The sequence below is a fragment of the Onychostruthus taczanowskii genome, unplaced genomic scaffold (assembly GCF_017590055.1).
Source record: "Onychostruthus taczanowskii isolate IOZ18803 unplaced genomic scaffold, ASM1759005v1 scaffold9, whole genome shotgun sequence".
Taxonomy (NCBI): Eukaryota; Metazoa; Chordata; class Aves; order Passeriformes; family Passeridae; genus Onychostruthus; species Onychostruthus taczanowskii.
In genome coordinates, this window is record NW_024506993.1 from 13,759,901 (window position 1) to 13,780,970 (window position 21,070).

Genomic DNA, 21,070 nt, shown 5'->3' on the forward strand with positions numbered 1-21,070 from the left:
CATTATGTAAATAATAAATACTACTAATACTCCTGATGTTCCATCAATAAAGTCAATTTCAAGATATATGCTTCTTAGAGCAAAAGGAATATAAATGCATAGCTTGAAAAGAAGAAGGAATGTTTTTTAACATGAAAATTAAAAACCAGGCACTAGGCCAAAGGATTGTATCTGTGAGGGTATATTTATCTTCAGACAAAAATGAAAGGCTTACATTATTTCGAAAAGAGTGGCTGCGAATTGGATCTTCTGCTGCTAAGGAAACACTGCTCAGCATGATGAAGACAAGGATGAGATTGGTAAAGATGTGGTGATTGATAAGTCTGTGGCATCCCACTCGAATTCTAAAGAGGAGATACAGAAATACACCATTTTTGCACACAGAATTTAGCAGATGGTTAATACACAACATGTTTTCTGTTACTCTGCCAGCGCTGATGGAACAGAGCAACAATCAGCAGCTAGAAGCAATAAAACTCCTGAAGCCATCGCTCTGATTCCTTAGAATGTAAATAAATTCAAAATCCAACTCACCCCTAGTGAAGGTGCACTTAAAGCTCTCTGGGAGGGGTTGGTTTCTATTGGGAACACCACAAGTTCCAGTGCTTGTGGCACTGTGCACATGCAATCACAGGTCAGAAAGATCAAGGCTAGATAATAAATCATTTCAGATCCCCAGTTCAATTTGATTCTCACTGAAGTTGTCAAAATTACCCATCTTGAGAGATGCAGCTTAGGCTGCAGATCTCCTTGTGCTACTTAGGACTCAAATCAGAATCTCCATGAAGATTTTCCTACAGAATCACAGGAGAGGTGGGTGTGGAAGGCTCCACATGACATTAAGTGTAACTCTGCATGTGCTTAGAGTCACTGAGCCCAAAGGAATCACAAATACAGAGCAGGTCTGGGATTAAACTGACAAAAAGGCAGGATCAGGTTCATAACTAACACTGAAATTGTCTAAATTCTGATGAAGACACAGAAGGTTCTTGGCTAAAATTTTTTCTCCTTTTATTAAGTTGATGATTGGAGTGCGGTGTATCTTAGTTAAGCAAATTGGCCATTTCAGACCAAGAATACATAGTGTTAGTTGAAGCTGAAAATAATTTGAAATGTTCAACAAACTTAATGATTTTGCATCCAAAACATTTTATCTTGATCTTCTTCTAAACTTGATGGCCTCTATCACTGAAAGGCAGCATTCTCCCATGCCAAATAAATATTAAGAAAGGACTTCTACTGACTAGTCCAGCTTGCTGTCTTCACCAGGGTAGAACTCCAAATGCTCTGGAGTTGGACTAAAGTGGTGAAAGATTCCACTGCCTCCCCAAAATCCAACTATTACTAGTTCTTGATTTTTTGAAATAATTTGTCTTTATCTTTGATGCTTGTTTGAATCTGGGAAATGCTGTTACCTTAAGAGGAATATGTGCAACCTTTCTCCTACTTTTCTCTTTTTCTGGTTTCTCCTCCACAAAGGTTACTAGGGTTACTAGAAATTCTGTCTCATGCAGATCTTCAGATCTTTTCTATTCAGTGACTATCATAGTACATAGATAAAACACCTCAAAGGGTACTTTGCAGACATGTGAGAACTCAGACTACATGTACAAAATGTTATTATCTTCAACAGTGGGAAGAAAAATAATATATTTTTCAAATTCTTCTCATTTACCAAGTCAATCAGAAAATTTTAGTAGGGAAGCCAATCTCTTTGCTGTTGAAGACACTAGATTTCTACTCCTGGTCTCCCTAGAAGGAGGTCTGTTACTTCACTGCTACACCTTGATGTCCAAACCAATATTTTTCAAATCATATTTACGGGTTGGTGCTGCTGAAGATGAAGAAGGCACTCCCTTCAGGGATAGGTGTTATCTTCTCCTTCATGTTGAGTTCTGATATCCTACGGGGACGTGGGCCTGCTGGTACCTCTGGCTCATCCTCCTCATCTTCTTCATCTTCACCTACTTTAGATTAAACATTCTTTTTACTATAAACTAAAAAATATCAAAGTTTTGTTCATAACAATACAAAAGCACAGCTTGTATGAGAATACACATGGCTTATAGGAAATATACATTCATAGCATGACTCTAAAAAACCTATAAACCAATATGTGAACATCCAAATATTGTCACAAGCTCTGACACAAGGTGTTGTGCATGTGTGGGTGTGTGTAGGAGTGCATTAACAGGCTTTGCTGGTCCTGAGCAGCCTCACCTGGGGACTCCTCTGGAGTCCCAGTTCAGCTCAGCCCTGGCAGCCTGTCCATGCCTGTGCTGAGTGCTCAGCTCTGGGCACTGGGTGAGCACCGCGTGCTCAAAATTCAGGACAGGTTTCTGTGCCATGCATCCAGACAATCAGGCAGAACTGATTTTCAGATAAGTATGTTCGCTGGGCCAAGAAAAAAATGACCAAACATCATCAGCCCTGGAATGTCCTCTTTTGCCAAATGTTTCAGAGAAGTTTAGAATTTGCTCTCCCATCGAGATAGTGTTACCAAAACAGTCCTGAGGCTCACAATATTAACTCTCAAATGCTGCTTGTACTGTCTAGGAAGCTGCATAAAAAGATAATATTTAGGCCCATTTATCCAGTGATAAGAGAGCACAACTTCACTGGCTTCAAAGGAATTGATTTAAAGTTCACCAAGAGGAAGTTTAGGATATTTTAGCAAACACAGTTAAATCTGTTTCTAGCTAGTATTCACATACCTGGTACATCACAGGGGGGATAGGGATCTTTATCCTCTTCCTCTCCTTCTCCATATTCACCAATTGTCACCTACGGCAATGAAAGGGATGCACAGGAAGAAAAATAAATTTTAATATAGAGTACAAAGGCCACAGAAAGCAAACCAAATAAGTCTCTGAAGTCAAAGAAATGAGTTTTCTGAAGCAGAGTAACTGAGAACATAGGAGAGCTGATGTTTTAGTATTTATTTTTCAAAAATTATTTTCTATAGTAGCCATATTTCTCTGGCTGTGTAAATCACAATAAGAATAGAAATAACACACTTCAATAAGATCTACCAAGAATGTTTGAACATGCTAAGAGTTTATCATTCACTGATCTCATTGGACTTACATGCAAAACACCTACAGAGATCCTAAGAATAAAATCACATTTTTCTAACATTAATTATTTTGTTCTCTAAGAGCCTCTCCTCTCAGGATTTCCTGGAACCAAAAGAATTTTTCTGGTTTAAGAAACACTGTGAGGATGCAAAGCATCAGAACTAAGTTTTCTTCGCCTGGAAAAAAATGTAGGGATGATGGGCTCATACAAAGAATTGTACAATGCACAATACAAAGTATTCCCTGGCAAAATCAGTAAAATTGTTTCTTAGAAAAGAGACAGGTTTTAGGATAAACACCTTACTATCCTTGGGCTTCTTTTGGTCACCTTCTGCCTTCTCAGTTTTTTTATTTTCCAGACTCTCCTTTCTATAAAACAATACAATAACAATTACAAAGCATGCCATGTAAAGACAGACAATTTTAAGTGAACTATACCAGTTCTATGAAAAGCTGAAAGCCTTATAATAAAATACTTCAAATATTTTGTACAACTGTAGATGTCAGAGCAATAAAATCTACTGCATTTGAATGCAATGATCCATTTAAAAGATTATTATTTTGAATATAATTCCAGAGGCTAATCCCTGAAACATTCAATGCATGATCATTACTCCTTTCTAGAGGGATAAACTGTGCCCTTGGACTCATGCAAACAACTTTCATTGACTTCAACAGGCTTGCACTGATTTCAAAAGAAGGTTTTCTACTTGTCTATATAAGGCTTAGAGAACTGATTCCACAGGGAGCTGTGCACTGGCAACAACAGATAAATTCTTGTGCTAATTGCACAATAAATCCTACTGTTGCAATGTTTAAATATCAGTTGGTTTATCATTACATTCTTAATTCACCCCAATTACTACCCAAATTTTTATCTAAAATTATACTGTTTGTCTATTATTTTAGTGTCTAGACAAACCCTTTTTTTTTTTTTCCCCTGAGTCCAGCACATTTTGAAGTTGGTTAAGACATTCATATAAAAAAAAAGCCTCATGGAAGAATTCAGTACCCTCCTCCTTCCCCCTCCTGCTGGTTCAACATGCCCATCTATTTTACCTCGCATTCTTTTTCCTTTCCTTTTCTTCAGCTTCTTCTTTCTGAGCTGTATTTAGACTTTCAGCATCTGCCAAGTTATCCACAGCAATGGCCAAGAAGACATTTAGCAAGATATCTATTTCAAATCATTTTAAGGACATTATGCCTTACCACACTTGTGTGGTTTATTATCAGCATAAACACTGACAATGTGAGAGATATAAAACACATGTTCCCAACCTACAGCGTGGAGGATTGTGATGCTGGAGTGTAGTGCAAATAACACCCATTTAATGGACCAGACTGATACTGGCTGTAAAGTGAGCAGGGATCCATTAGGGTCACAGGTTTTAAAATAGCAGAATGCTTGAGGTATTTTTTTAAATAAATGAAATTCAACTTCATGCTAGCCTGAGCAAGTCCAAATATGAAATTGTCTATTATATGTGAAGACTGCTCAGGCATTTTGAAAAATTCATTTTTATAATGCACTGTCTTTCATGTCTACAACAATCAAACTCAGTTCTTCAGCCCATATCAGTTAACCACAAATACTGATACAAATACCATATAGTGCAGAAAATACCATGTTTTTGTCCTTTCATCACCTCCTGACCTTTTAAGAACTTCTGAGAGTGGCAGAAGTTTGTTTCTACGTGGGGCCAAGGAAGCATTTCCAGATCACTGAAGGCAGGGAAGGGGAATGTTGCAGACTTTGTCCCAGGGTGTGTGCCCTGGTCCCTGGCTCACCCTCAGCCTGTGCCAGAGCTCGGGGCTGCCGGGGCAGCATCGCTGCCCGCGGGCTGGGCTCCAGCCCTGCACTGCCAGCCATCACAAACAGCAGCAGGGCACAGCTCCCAGGGAAGGAAAGAAGAAACCATTCTCTGCTTTCTGCCGTGGCGGTGGCCAGAGAGGGCCTGGAGATCACTGCCTGGTTCCTCAGGAACAAGGGAAGGTCTGTTTGGAGGACTCGGCACATGCAGAGAGCCCTTGCCCGTGACCATTTCCCCCCTCCCACAGGGATTTTGTGGATGTCCCCGGCACACAGCCCCACTCAGAGGTGTTTCCACCCAGGGTAAAGGATACAGTTACCACAGATGAAGAGGATAATGAAATATATACAGACAATCATGCCTGAGGATGAGGGACCACCGTATGCCATTATGCCATCATACATGACAGCATTCCAGTCTTCCCCTGTTAGGATCTAAGGAGCAGATTTTAGATTAGTAGCAACTCAGCATCAAAAGTGAACAGAGAAATACATTTCCTCTGACCACACAACACAACTAACCTTCTGTATGCATAAAGCAATACCATGTTCTTTTCATGAATTGTTTTAAAATTCCTATTTAAATCTCTCCTGAAAGCTTGGGTTTAACTCTAACAGCTTTTATTTTATGCTATGCATTTATATGACTGAACTTCAAAGGCAAAAATAATGAAAATTAAATTCTATTGAAATTTTATTGATCTTGGCATGCCAAAGTAAGAGCCCTGGTTTTCAGTAATGCCACTTATGTAGCAATGTCAAAAAATGTCCATCACTTAAAAATAAAGTCAGTATATGTTTTACGGTTCCTTTTTTTCTTCTTTTTTTAAATACTGGCCACAAAACTGTACTACAATAAAAATTCTGAGTATTGCAATGCAGACTTTAGTGACACTTCATATATTTCTTCAAAATTATCAGTTCCATCCTGAGAAAACATGTAACACTCGTTCTCCTTCCAAGCAATTAAATGGTTGTTTAAGAAAATTAAATGCACACCATTTTCTAAAATTCATTTTTGTAGAGCTAAACTTATCCAACTAATTTTCATTGCTGGTCAGCACCCAACAAGTTGGTTACTCCTGAATGCCTTCTAAAACTGAAGGAATCTCCATTCCTTTGAAAATGAGACAGCCTAAAATCTGAATAAAATTTAACTCAGCTGAACTGGAAAGTAAAGCCCTAACTTTTTGTAGGGGCAATGTCAAGTCAAATGTGAACACTCTTCCCCATAAGGAAATTTCTCATTAATATTTCCTTATCTTGAAATTAAATGGAAAGATTTTCTGCTTGCTCTGGGCAGCCACCAGATGAGATTTCCACCCAAGTGACAGGAAGTTGACACCAAGGTGAATCCTGCAGGATCAGCTTTAACTCTCACCTACAATGGCTGAAACCAAATACTGTGGTAATGTACACAGCCAAGTGTGAAAATGGCGAGCAAGATGAAACCAAATAGCCTAATGCCAGTATCCAAATTGGGAAAAATTAGTTTTAAAAAAGCATCACAAATGAGTGAAAAGTAAACTCTAAGTATGTCCCTACCATTTCACTAGTAGCAGACAAGTCTGCCTTAAGATTTTAATAAAACCTGGTCTCTAAAGAAATTAATGCTTATTTTTGTTATAGTGATATGACCCCAATGTAAATACGCACTCTTTAAAGACTTATTATTTTTCTCTTGCTGGAGAACAGCTGAAATGTTACACAGCTAACTAAATTAAAGAAAATAATTTGATCAAAATAAATATAACACTCCACCTCTTCTTCTAGTCATGTGTTTGATGGACAAAGGAGATTTAACTCTGTGAAGTAACACACAGCTATGTTGCATAGATAGATCAAAGAAGATATGAAACAAATGGTACAAATGGTGCAAAGTTACCAGAGTACTGAATTTAATGAGCAGAATGCTACTTAAAGTAAACTGAATAAATAGTATTCATGATTTCATTTTCAGGCAACATGATCACTTAAACAGTTTTGTTGATCAAAGGTAAAATGTCTCATACGGGATGAAAGAAAGTTACCTGGAATACAGTTAAAAGGGCTTGTGGAAAATTATCGAAGGTGCTCCGTTTTGTTTGAGTTTCATCAAAATTAAATTTGCCTCCAAACAGCTGCATTCCAAGCAACGAGAAGATTATGATGAAGAGGAAAAGCAGAAGCAACAGTGAAGCAATGGACTTCATTGAGTTTAACAAGGATGCTACCAAGTTGCTCAGGGATGCCCAGTGCCTATAAATTAAAATGCGTGTGTTAACACACACCAAAAAACCCCAAACAAAACAGTAAAAGAGCAGTGCATGATGAAGTATTACAAAACAATTGCTGATCACTCTTCAGCTATCCTTAGAATTAGCAGTATTAGATAATCTTACCTTGTTACTTTAAAAATACGCAGGAGACGAACACAGCGAAACACTGAAATTCCAAGGGGTGACATAATTTCCAACTCCACCAAAATGGTTTCAACAATGCCACCACAAACAACGAAGCAATCAAAGCGGTTAAAGAGAGAAACAAAATAGGCCTGTAGGCCCAAGCTGTACATCTTTACTAACATTTCACAGGTGAATAAAGCCAGAAGAACTTTATTTGCGATATCTGGAACAAAATATTAAAGAAAAAAAGATTCTGAATTGCCTCATAGATTCCATTTTTACTTTAACATATTATTACTATACTTTCTATATGAGTTTGCAGCTTTTTGCTTAAAAAGGAAGTACTGCTTTTTTTTATGTCGGATTGTATTTGATGCTTAAATGGCTAAAGTTACACAAGGATGTAAAGCTTCCTGCCAGCTATAAACTATTCATCTTTCCAATCTGTTGTGCAGTTCATGGTTCCTCAGCTCACAGCTTGAGTCCACACTGTAACTTAAGCAACCAGCCCACAGCAAGTCCTGCTGTGCCAGTTCCCACTTCCTCCTCATCTTTCAAGCACAGTTTTATGATAAAAGTACAGTTATTTACAATTTAGCATTGTCAGGTCTGTGCTGCTGCATTACTCAGCTGTGTTACAGCTATGGAAATCCAAGACCACATTCAGTCATTTCTTTTATCTCCCTCTGGCTGGGCTGAATATCCTTCAGACAGCAAACAACAAAATGGCAAAGTACAAAAGTAGCCACTGATAGGACAAAACTACCCATAGTCAAGACCAGGACAAATAATTTTTGACTGTACCTTGGATCTGAGTCAGCCAGTCAGGTTGATTGTAATGCTCTGATGAGATAGTTAACGTGTTCAAAAAGACCAAGACAATAACAAGCCAATAAAATGTGACAGATTTTACTGCAGCCCTACATTTTCTTCTGTTAAAGCGGTTCCAACGACGCCAGCGTCGACTGAAAGTTCAAATAAAAATAAATTTATTATTATATGGAAAACACATATGAGCCTAAGAAGAGTGTGGTTTTCTTCTCCATAGAAAATAAGTTCAATCGTGTGTGTGTGTGAGCAGGTGTATTTTCAAAAATATGTGTATAATACTTCAATAACTATGTAAATCATTACTAGTTGCAGATTAGGGAATGCTAACAAGTTATTCCTTTTTTTATATTTCCCTATAGATTTCTAAATGTAAACCACAACATTTGGAGATTCCAATTGCCTGTGACATAATTCGATTAAGCTGCATTTAACATTTCATTGGGTAACAAAGTATATCTATCTTTCCAAGGCCCCATACACTTAATAGCAATAAAGAAAAGTCAATGAATCAACTCAGAATTCAAATTAAATTCAGTCTAAAAATGTAGGCTTTGAGTTAAACCACAAAGAGAATTCTGGCAGGATTAAACAAAATAGGAATGTTGAGGTTACCTTTTAGAAATTGACCCTATAACATCAGAAACCTTCTTTAGTAATTCCTAGAGATTTCTACTGATGTGCACTGAAATTGTGTCAGTGGGCAAAAGTCTGTGAAATAAATAAGAGTGACGAGCTGAGGCTGTACCTAGATATGAGCTGGATTGACAAGTGAGGACATATCTTTGTACTCATAAAACTAGATTTCTCTGCTTCGCTTCTGGGAACTCTGTTCAAGCATTAACTAAGTTTTCTTTGTGCACCTTAAATTTGCACTTGTAGTAAAGGAAATCAATACTGGTTTCAGATATCAGTACAAAGACATTTCAAGCCTTTGCAGCATTCTGACCATATAAAGGAAAAATATCCTGTCCTGCCATAAATCAACGCGGAATTCAAGAACATTCTTATCTTGCCAATCCCCTGCTCTAAGGGCTGTGTCCATGGCCATCAGCAGGATGCCTCACTCCCTGGGTAGGTCAAACTGGTTTTACACTTACAGAACACCCTGTCATTGAAGTCCATGAGACAAGAACAATGATGGTGGGATATCTCACTTACAAGACTCACAAGCAGGCTCAAACTGCATAACTCCAAGCTTTCTGAAGCCAATGGAGCTATTTTTTTGTTTTCCCCAAAAAGATGTGTGGAACAAGTGACAGTAAAGTGTAGCTAACTGGTACATACATGAATGTGTATGAATAACAGAGGCACACTTAAACAGACTACAGAGATAAAAGAAAAATTCAAAAAGGAGAAGAGCAGTAAATTTCTCCATTAGCTTGATACAAGTAAAGGCATACTCCCAAAGATTAACTTCTGTTTTGACTTGTAGTGCAGCAGGTAGGCGAGCTTGCCACGAAAAGCATTTTCTATTTTGATCCCAAGGCATTTTGACGTTACTTTCAAAACAACATCCTTGATAAGTTATGGCCTGACTTACTTTGTGCTCAGACTCAGCGTACTGACATTGCAGAGTAATATTCCAGAAGCTGGAGTGAGGATCAGCCCAGAAGAGTGAGAATTGGACCAAGATTTTTGCATTTACCTTAGAGTGTGATTATAAGAGGAAAATACTGACCTGAACTTGGATTTTGAGATGGTTTGACTAGAAGAAAAGAAAAATACATTTTTAAGAATGGGGAAAAAGTAATTAACAAATTCATTTCCTTTAGAATTTTGCATTGGCATTACACATACCTAAAACAAACTTTTAACAAAATGCATTGTGAATGCTGAAATTCTTTTGTCTGTTATTTATTTTCTGAAATACCATTTCTAAAGCCTCACAAATTTTCTTAGTGAAAGAAAGGAAATCTCCTTTAAAACTCAGTAAATAAACCTTGAATAAACATGTAGAAGCTGCCTGGAAGTCATGAAAATCTGAGCAAATAAATACTGAACACCATGGGTTATAGACATACTTCCATATATTCAGTTATTCTCCAGGTAATGCACAATTTAACAGAAAATATTTGGTTGTACATGTCATTAGAAACTTCCTTTCTTTTCTCATAATTTTGGACAAAAATAGTATTTTATAAAATCTTTCAGGAAATCACAATTCCACTCCAAGCTGAGTTGAATTGCTTTATACCATCTTAACCTGAGAATTTTAGGAGCACTTTAATACTCTTATAATTGGTCTAATACCAAGCCCCTGCAAGTGCCATACAAAGCCTGGCTATTTCAAGGCACTTTTGGCTAAACAAACAGTGGGGAAAGAAGGACCGTTTGAAATGCTGAGGTCCTCTGAGCTGATGGGGTGGGAGCTCAGCATTTGGTGTGCACTCACCACAAGCTCCCGCAGCACGCCGGGCTCTCCCCTTCCCCGCTGACGTTCTCCGTGTTCACCGACTCGGTCTCGCTGGTGGGCATGCTCGCTGTGGGGACACAAAAGTGCCTCAGAGCCAGCACCACGCCAGGCATGGCACAGCTGGCATCTCCTGGCCTGTGGCAAGAGTGCCTCCAGCTCTGCTGAGAGCTTGGAAGATCTGAGGAGTTGTAGACGAAGTCAGACACTTCATCAGTCCTCCTCTCTCACCGAAAGGAAGCACGCAGAATTCCAGAGAGAATGGTGGCTTTTTTTGGTGTTTCTTTTTCAAGGTAATTGCTTGCAATTCACTGCAGATTATAAAGTGGAGCAAGTTTGTACAAAGAGTATGCTACCCCAGCAAAGAAATTAACCTGAGCTAGATTCTGAAATTTTTCACTTTGAGAAGTGTTCTGTTAACACTGTGGAGGTGCTTTACAATTGAAGTGCTGTTAAAAGCTCGCTGATTCCAAGAAATATCATCAAACTTCTGAAAGCAGGAACAACCACACCGTGGTCACACTGACCACTCTTTGCTTTTACTGACATTGTTAATTATTGAGGCAAGATGCCAGAAGGTAAATGTGCCTGCAGATACAGTGTGAGCAGCAGGCAGGAGCAGGGGAATGGGAGAATGGTCCTCCAAAGCATGATGAGAATTACCACCAATAAAAAGGGGAAAAGTACATTTGCCACAGAGTGAATTACTGCACATATAGTGCAGTGTGAGTGGTTAGCAATTGTAGCTGATGGCTTTTTTAGACAAAACTCATTTTCAGCTGGGTTATCACCATTTGTCTGCAAATCAGCTGAAATATAGAGGGAGGACACCTTATGTCAAAAGGTGTTAGGAAATGATGAACAGCCAAAGATCTCAGTACTTCCTAGAGGAGAGCACTGCAAAGTGAGCATGAAAGGAAAACCTCAGGAACAAGAAAAGGGTAAATTAATGTTGCTGAAATTATATACAGTAGAAATACCATTTAAAGTAAGAAACATAAGAGAGGTGCAAGATGCACTGAAATTACTATAAAAGAGCAAGAACAAAAGTAAAACAGAGCATTCTAAGGTATTCTGGTGTGTACCTTCCACTGTTCTGATGGTTTGCTTGGTTGGTTTATTTGATTTGGTTTGTTGGGAAGGGTTTAAGCCAATGTCTGTGAACTGACAGTACTGAGGGCAATACACTGCCAACTTCTGACAGGGAAATCTCACTATTTTGGTAGCCTAAAGGATGATATGAGATTTAAGAATCAGACCCTGAATTTTCTGATTTGTGTACAAATCAGGTACAAAGTGATAAGTGTTAGGAACAGTCTCTCTTCACTGCCTCTACACTGCCTCAACACGGACATGAAGGCAGAGGGGAGTGGGAAGGGCTGGTTTGGTTCCTGTGCCCATCAGTCCCATCCAAGGTGGACACTGACAGGTCTGTGCAGGCCAGGTACTCAGCTACTCTTTGCAAGAGCTGAGAATCTGTCCCCAGAAGCAAGTCACTGTTACATGGAATGCTAAACAGAGTGGCATAACAAAAAAAGATCCAAAATGTCCATGCAGGTGTTTGAATAAACAAAGCACTTCAGGCAGTAAGCACAGCAAAACCTTCTTTCACAAGGTTCTTCTGTTCTGATGATTCTTTTAAAATATTACTGTAATGACTTTATATATTATAAGTCTCTGGTTAGCACCTGCAAGTGTCTCAATTATAATATTATGCTTCCCTTTACAAATCAGTTTTAAAACAATGAATTTTGCTAGTCCTGTAAGAACTTCACAGCTTACGGTCAGAGTTCACAAGGAATTTCACTCAAAAGTAAAGAAAACAATCTCTCATGTTCAAATTCAACAATTAAAATTTCAAAGGGTCAAAGAAAAAAAAATCACAAAATTATTTCAATCATAGTCTCAGGGCTTCAGAACTAAGAATTTTTATTTTAAAATGCCAGTGTAATTTGAAATAACTATAAGTATATATAAGTATACCCTGTCTGGTAAAGAACTGAACTGGTTGCCTCGTGCCAGGTGACTTGACTACTGTTAGAAATCACAGCATTACAGTCAGCTAATGATGAACATTTCAGCACTTGTGATGAGCAACTGCAAAATAAGAGTGCTGAGGTCAAAATAAGAGCTGCCAGGAAAACACAGCTAGGCCTACTTCCATGATTATTGCATATGTGCAATGTGTCCCACACTTGTATTTCAAATTTATCAACCCTTCTGTCCGCTGAAAAAAAAAGGTACCTAGAATCCAATTCTTCATAAACTGTCATTCCACTGAGTGACAAAAAAAAGCTACATTTAATGCAATGCAAGTGCATGTAAAAGTGAAGTACTGTAATTCTAACTCAAGTCTACCCTGACTTTATGTGTTAGCCCACAATAAGAAATACCAGCCCCTTTTGAACACAATTATTTGAAGAATAAAAAAAGTAAAAATATCTTTGTTCCTATTGAAGTGAATGTCAGTCTGCTAATTATTAAATACATCTGAATGTTACTGTTTCCGACACCACAGGGCTCTTGCTGCATCTCTATCAGTGACTTGCAGGTGCTGTATTACAAACAAAAGAGGGAAAAAAGGAGAACCAATTCACATTAGAAACTCAGCTGCTATTATACTGTAATTTATATGTCAAAATTGAAACTTGACAGAAGTACTGAGAAAGGCACCATGTGGAAGTCCAGCTCCAGCAATGCCAGCAAGTAATCAGGTCTTTAGCCAGAAGAAAAGAGCAGCACTGCATGTCCACATCCACTCTGCTAATGCAAGCAACCTGCCAGGTCCCAAAACAACTCAGTTCCATGACCACAGCTCCATAAGGGCAGGTGGTGTCCATGAGGCAAACACAGCACACAATTTTGAGAGAATTTTGAGAGACTGATCTCAGCTCTGATATCTGTAAACTGGCACCCCAGTATTGAAAGGAAGATGCAAAATTTTGTCTTTTTATTTGTTTTTTTTTTATTTGTTCACCTTTTGCCCTTATTTTACTGGTATTCTGGAAAGATTATCTAGATTTCGAGATCTAATAATCTCTTCAATTAAGCTAACTGGTTTCAAACAAAAGAATGCTTGCATTAGACAATATAAGCAACCCATACAGCATGCAGCTTAGTACTTTCCTGAGTGGACAGAAAAGAGGTCAAATACATCAACTACTACATTTTGCTTCTGTGGATAAGAACATAACATGAGAAAAACAATCCATTGTATTCACAAGGTACTCTATGGAGTTTTCAGACTTTGGAGCAGGGATTTCCAACTGCACTCCAGGATGTAACATAACTAATAACAGTGAAGAGCAAGCCACTGTCTATCAGCAATGGTGTGCCCTTGCCAGCTAGAGTTAGAAGAAATAAATTCCATAATCCTGAAATACAATTCAGTGTCACTGTAGAATCCAGAAGCAGGCTAAATTCCAGCCTGAATTACTGATTGTGGTTACAAGTATTATTGTTGGAAATGTTTTCCTCTCTAATGTAAATGGCTAAAGTTTTAAGGTGTTTCAACTGTGCATTTTCACACTGGTGCATGTTGGGCACCTTGTGGTTAAATGTGCTGAAGGAAAAGTGCTGCAGAAGTGGAGTGATCTGCACAGCTCATCAGCATTGGCTACTGCAGAGAATCTTGGCATTATATTAAACTGGCAAAATTTTAGATCACTCTTAAAAAAATTTCATGCTCTGTTTGCTAGTAACAGCCAACAAATTCCTTGAATTGGTGTTTCCAAAATTTTCCTAATTCTTTCTCAAATTAGTACATAAATTTTCTGAATCCTTTTTACCAAATCTTTGAGGTAGTCAAACAGCAAAACAGAGTGGAAAAAAAAATCCCCAAAGTGGCAATACTATCATTACAAATTCATCTCAAATTTTCCCAAGTCTGCTGTATACCCAGAAAACACTTCAGAAAGAAGTGGCACTATCTCCTGTGACTGTGAAGCTTCTCAGGGTAAATTCAGTTTAAGGAGAGTCTGCTTGGAAGACGTTCTTCATGATAGCGTAGCAAGATATCTTTTTTCATAGTGCAGATTTAATGTTGCTGTAGATCATTCTTATGGGCTCTCTCTTTTTATAGGCAGCCCATGGAAAAGCAATATAAGGCTGGCTGCATAGCAGTGGAAGGAGAGCAAATAAATTGGGTTTTGTTATAGTAGCATCACTCAACCAACCACTTGTAGCCTGAAGGATGACACTGAGAACCTTGGGAATGTTGCATATTCTACACATATGTTGCTTTTAATGGACATACAAAGAAAAATATTGTGTGGTGTTTTTACTCCAGAAACAGTCTAAGCTTCAACTCCTCAGATGAGCACAATCATCTCAGGAAGCAATAAACTTAGGCCATTAATTTGTACTTTGGAAAAACCCTACTCACAAAAGGGGCACTTGCCCTGCAAGGCAGAGGAATCCAAGTCAGTGCCCATGAGTTTGGGAATGCCTTTGGCTTGCAAGGTCAGGCACCAGCCGTGGCACAGCAGCCACTGCCAGCAGGTGACAGCAGGTGCCAGGCAGTGCCAGGCTGGTCCTGACAGACATCAGAACCTGAACCTGCTCGTTTAAGGGCTGTGTTGAAATACACGGTTCAAAGTAAAATTGCAAGTGTCTTCTCACAATTTTTACAGGAAAACTGTTTCAGCATGCAGAGCTGAGTGAGCTGTCAGACAGTGATATGTATTCTATATGTAACAGCTGCACAAACAATTTCAAGCAGCCTCAGTGTTTGTACAAAATTAGTCTATCAGGCCCCAACAATTTCTGACTTAGAATTCTGCATTCACTGAAGTAACTGGATGAGAGTTTCAGCCTCATTCTGGGCCAAAAGAAGAATTGTTAGGACAGCAAGAAATCCAGTTGGTCAAATAACTTAGTTGCAGACAGAACTAAAACTAGATCTCCTAACTACAGCACCTGTGCTCATGTCAAAACAGGACATTTGCCAGTATTAAAACAGGCAGATTTGAAAATAATTATCATACTCTAAACCTCCTGTCCATCTCCAGTGTGGGTGGGGAAAAGTGAATGAAGCAAATTACAGAAACAAAACCATCAACAGCAAAAGGACATACAGTAAAATCTTGTTGTGCTTTGTTAGATTCTATATCACAAGTATCAAAAGTAAATAGTAAGTGTTATCATCATGCTGTTCTAAGCTTACACTATGGTGCATTATAAAACTTGTAAAATACTTTTATTACTTTCTTCATGCCTAAATTTAAAATACATTTTTGATCTGGGTTACCTGACTTCTGAAAAAGAAAACCTATTCTTCAAGAACAGCCACGGACAAAGACACTTCAGTGGAAATGTGAATGGATTAAACACTCTGCTTTAGGGAGGTAGAGCAGCACCTCTATTTCAAACATGCACTTCAACCAGGAGGAAGGTCTGCATGCACCAGGGGTTCCATGCTGGAGGGCTGTGCCTCGGTTACAGAAATGCAAACAGTCTGTGCTCCCGAAAGCTACCACATCCAATGCAGTATGGGCACAAAAGAAGAGTTCAACTGCAAATCCGAGCACGTTTTACCATGTTTATTGGAAGAACGGCCAAAGCAGCTAAGTCTGCTTTTCTTCTTGTCTTCCATTAAGTCAGCCAGTGTAAGCCCTGGGGAAGCACATGTAATCCCAGCAGTGACGCGGGAGGTGGCAGCAGTCGCAACGCAAAAAACAAAAACGTGTCCGTACACACAACACAGGCAAGGTTAGGCAAAACAGACTGACATCACCGGCAGCACAACTGACCACAGCTAAACCCCTCACCTCTCACGGCTCCTCGCATTCTGAGCTAAATTCGCAGTGCTTTGAAGGCAATGGAAGTTTTTTTTCATTGGCTTCAGGATAGTCAGCTATTGGTTCATAATAAAGACTTCCAACTTTCACTAAAGGCATGTTTACAATTCTAGTAATTAAAAGGTATTCTGTTATTCAACAGCATTGAATACCTGCCCATTATCAGCAACAGAGATGCACAAATGCATAGGGTTTATAAATAAATTACTTAATGACTTCTCTGATTAGAAATTTTCAAATGCTGGGGGGGCATTGCAGGAACCTCAACTACAATTTTAAACGGTCACGTGAGAAACTATTAATCACTGACTTAACCATCTTCGAAATCTCTATCTTTGCCTGCCACAGAAATCTTGTGTATCCTGAACCCAGAGCTCTTCTACATCACTGAAGAGCACCATTGTGGTCATCCATCTCCATAAACCAGCAGTAATCTGCATCACCCAAAGGTTTAGATTTTCAAAGCAGGGACACAGTTGCCTAGAAGCCTGAAAATTGTTATTCTGACTATCTTGGGACCCATCTCTACTTCATGCTTCCAAGATGGCTCAAGAAAAAAACATCACCAATATATTTCAACTAACTTTATTACCTAAAAATATCTGAAATGCAAGGAGGTGGAGCAACTTGGCAACCCTTCCTCCTTTACAGGCTGTTGCAGTTGATATTAACATTGAAATACCAAGCCACATTTAAGGACATGTGCATAAATCCAGGAGTGCTAGGAGATTGCCTATCCACTGTAAATTTCCACACAAAAGCATACATGTTTGCCTGAAATTAAATTCTTGGCATTTCTCTTAAAGCTTTTAATTACTTTCCTTCTATTTTCACTCTGCAAGTCTCCTACAACCCTTAACTTCACCTAAAACCATACAGTTTAGACTTGAAAGTCCTTTCAAACTCAGTAGATGTGCAAAGTATTTTTTTATCTGTATGACCTCAAAGCTGTTTAAGGAATACCAGAGCAAATGAGGGGTTTTTTTTGCAGCCTATTAAGAAACATTCAATTTGAACAGGACAAAAAATGTTCCCTGGATTTCACCTGTAAACCCAGTCCACTGGCACCACAGCTGACAGCCCAGTCATCCAACACCCTATGCAAATTCAGCATCACCTACAATTCTACACAGCAGCCTTGTGCAAAGTGTATTTACTCCATAAAATGTGCCATTTTTACATCTCAGGCTTAGGATTTTATACTAGTACTCAAACCCACAGTTTATGCACTCCTTCCACACATTAGTAGCAATAACTAAGTATAGTGAATTCTGGCTTTTTTTGCTCTGTTCTAGATAAAAATTCTGTTTGTGCAACATATTTTGCAATAGACATAAATTATTCCTTTTCAGTGGTGCTGGAATCAACACCAACCCACAGTATCCCTTGCAGCCTCTCACAAAATCAGTGTTTTTCCAGCCAATAACACAGTTCCATACTCCCATACTCTGCTGTTATTGTGAACTAATGGACTAATAAAATTCTGAAACTCACAGATTTTTAAAAACTACTACAATCTCTGCAATACAGAGAGAAGTTGAAAAACAGATACTGTAATATCAAACCACATTTTTGTCACTTACTGCACCTGGAAAGTACTGTGACTTAAAAGAACAGTTCACAATAAATTAGCAACACTAGAAGAAAAGCAATGGCAATAATGTATCATTTAAACACAGAAAATACTACTCTGAGTTGTGTTTGACAAACCTTTTACTCTTTAAATACAATACGGTATCTAAAGGAACACATACCATGACTTTCCAGAGCATAACATTAATAACAAGCATTAGAATATATACTGAAATTTGGACTTTAATCTTAGACCTAGTGTTAAATCAGTAAACACATCCTGAATCTGTGTTCTCATTTGTGTACCACTCTAAAACTTCTCACAAAAATTTTAACTGCTACTCTGCAATCATGACAAAGAGGCTAAAATAACCCCTGCTAAATTATGACACTAAAATACTGCTGTTACTAGAATTTTCAGATATATAAAAATCAATTATAACTTTTACATTTTTTTTATAGCATCATGAAATTAACTTTTTCTTATCCCTTAGGACTCAGGTTGGAAGTACAAGAGGGTCACTACAGGATAAATTACCTGTTTTTAATAGCCTACTGTCAAATAAATATGTCATAAATTATATTTCTTAGTGTCAAGTGAAAATCCCACAAGATTTCATTTATTGCACATCCAGTTAAGACAAGCAGTAAAACCTTCTCTATTGTATTCGGAATATCAAAAAGAAAGACCCAGAATGTAATTTTCCTATTTCAACAACAACAAAAAATCCACAGTATTAGCACAAGGTTATTTCTTGACTGTAACTTTGGCCATATTTTTAAGCTTTTTATATCATTATTATTTCCCTTGCATGCACCCACAGAAAAACACATTCTAAGGATTTACAATGAGACTTAGTGGCACATGGCCTCTCTGCACTAACTCTTTCCACAACACAAATAAAGCAAAGTTTATAAGTCTCAGCAGTGACTGAATGCAGACAGTGATTCATACATGGACACCGCAAGCAGAATTTTGTTGTAAGATTCCAAATTACCTTGCGTGACTCAGCATCTCCATATTAACAGACAACTGCTCTGCTAAGGAGCACTGCTGCAAACTGGGAGAGGGAAAGCACTGGCCAGGCTGCCTTCCCTGCAGTGTGACACCCCCAGGAGGAGCCAAACTGTCCCCACAGAGTAGAGAGGAAGGAATACGTACTGTTCCTCTTGCCTTCTTCATCAGCCTCTTCATCATTCTCAGGGTCAATGTCCTCTGCCTGGGTAATCCAGTCTAAATATCCCTTCAGGTCTTCTTCAAGCTGTTGTTTTTCACGAAGCTTCTGAAAGTCCCCTCGGGCCTTGGCTTTTTCTCTTTCTTTGGAAAATTCTCTATCAAATGCAGATAAAGTAGAAAAAAACAATTGATTGACAAACCCTCTGGTATTTGGATCAAAGTCTTGACACTGCAGATTAGCACAGTGACATAGAAAATACACCAAAGATTGGAGTGCTGCTTTGAAAACAAGGTAGAGATGCAAAGAAGTCATAGCAAATCACTACCACCCTACATCCCAACTTTCAGAGCTTTTATGATTTAATCAAAAATTAAGCAGTATTTCTGACACTCCCCATAAGGGAAGAGTCTATTCTTCTCATTTAATTACTGCTCTTCTATACAGATCTCAAAATTTCTTTTATCTACAAATAGAAACTAGCTTCCAATAATGAAGCAATTTCACATCTAAGTATTACATTTCAGTGAAAAGAAAATTCTGGTAGCCCATTCTAACATCCTTTCTCTCCCAACCACAGTTCATTGGCCATGTTCAAACATACAGAACCCCACTACTGGGCTCTCCCTTAACAATATCACACAGACACTCCTATGCTGTTGGAAATTTGTTCCCTGCAACAGAACTTAGAAGTCCTCACAGATCAGAAACAGAAACTTAATCCTCTATATCTCACTGCCCCAAATCTCAAGACAGTGTATTGGACTGTCTATCCAGTTTAGTTCATGATTAGGAATGATAATAAAAATAATGAAATCATGCTCTTTGATGAGGAGATTGGATAAAATTACCTCCTAAGGTCTTTTTCAACCTGAACCACCCCATAAATCTAAGATTCCCTGAATATGACTCAAGACAACTAACAAGTATATTCTCCCCCCACAACATGTCACATGCCAACATTATTACAACATTTGGTGTGATCCACAGCTCCAAATGGGAAACCCCCCTCTGCTACAAGGACCAACACATTCCAATTTATCAGAGTATCAATATGTAGTGTTAGGGGCAGGCAAGGATCTTTTGGACTGCATATTAAGTACTGCATTCTAAATACAATTCAGTATTTAAAGTTAAGCTTGTTCTGACTAACATGTTAATCATTGAAGGGTTTGGGCTGGGAGAGACCTCAAAGCTCATCCCATTCCATATTCCTGTAGTGGGCAGGGACACCTTCCACTAGCCCAGGTTGCTCCAAGCCCTGTTCAACCTGGCCTTGGACACTTGCAGAGATGTGGCAGCCACAGCTTCTGTGGGCAATGTGTACCAGGGCCTCACCACCCTCACAGGGAAGAATTTCTTCCCAGTATTGATATAAACTGCCTCCATTCAGTTTTAAGCAGTTTACCCCTTGTCCTATTGCTACTCACATTAATCTTAAAAGAGGGCTTAAGTTAAACTTTAAGAAAAGGCTGAGCAATTTCATTTACCATGAATTTGCAAGTCCTTTATTTATTGGAAAAGTTCGCTTCAAGATATTCCCTTGTTAATATGCTCTTAAGGGGAAATTTATTGAATCACTCAATAATACCCTTTTTCAAGTGGAAAATATTATAAAATTAGCATAAGACAAAAATATTTTAAGGTGAAACAATTAGCAATAAAAATATTGCCCTAAGAAAGTAGAACAGAATAACAGAAAGTCTCCATTTTTCAAAATAATATTACAGTTTGATGACATACACTGTTTGTTTAGAATTGCAAAAGCATAATCTCTCCAGGGGGCTTCTTATTTATTTTTACTAGCTTTTTTAGTCTTTAAACATGTCAGAGAAAAAATTTAGTATTTAGATTACATCAGTAAATTTAAGTGTTGAGCTGTTTACATACAACTATAGAGATGCTGGAGGGTTTTCTGATGTTATGTTACAGAAGTTACACAGCTTTCTGCTGCAAATGCCAAGAGGCAGGCACTACATCTTTTACAGCTGAGGACTTAATTCAACAGCATTT

General features: G+C 38.3%; 1 protein-coding gene across 1 annotated transcript in view; it reads right to left on the reverse strand.

Moving 5' to 3' along the window:
• CACNA1D (calcium voltage-gated channel subunit alpha1 D) overlaps positions 1–21,070 on the reverse strand; it is a 168,224-nt gene that overhangs the window by 57,915 nt on the left and 89,239 nt on the right. The window contains exons 9-21 of the mRNA XM_041425606.1: positions 19,045–19,214; positions 16,048–16,125; positions 10,495–10,582; positions 9,781–9,807; positions 8,076–8,236; positions 7,269–7,494; positions 6,918–7,125; positions 5,202–5,322; positions 4,137–4,251; positions 3,377–3,446; positions 2,715–2,784; positions 1,823–1,967; positions 215–344 (exon numbers count right to left, since the gene is read on the reverse strand). Of these exons, the coding sequence (XP_041281540.1) occupies positions 215–344; positions 1,823–1,967; positions 2,715–2,784; positions 3,377–3,446; positions 4,137–4,251; positions 5,202–5,322; positions 6,918–7,125; positions 7,269–7,494; positions 8,076–8,236; positions 9,781–9,807; positions 10,495–10,582; positions 16,048–16,125; positions 19,045–19,214 (1,609 nt within the window). The remainder of the gene's footprint in view (positions 1–214; positions 345–1,822; positions 1,968–2,714; positions 2,785–3,376; positions 3,447–4,136; positions 4,252–5,201; positions 5,323–6,917; positions 7,126–7,268; positions 7,495–8,075; positions 8,237–9,780; positions 9,808–10,494; positions 10,583–16,047; positions 16,126–19,044; positions 19,215–21,070) is intronic.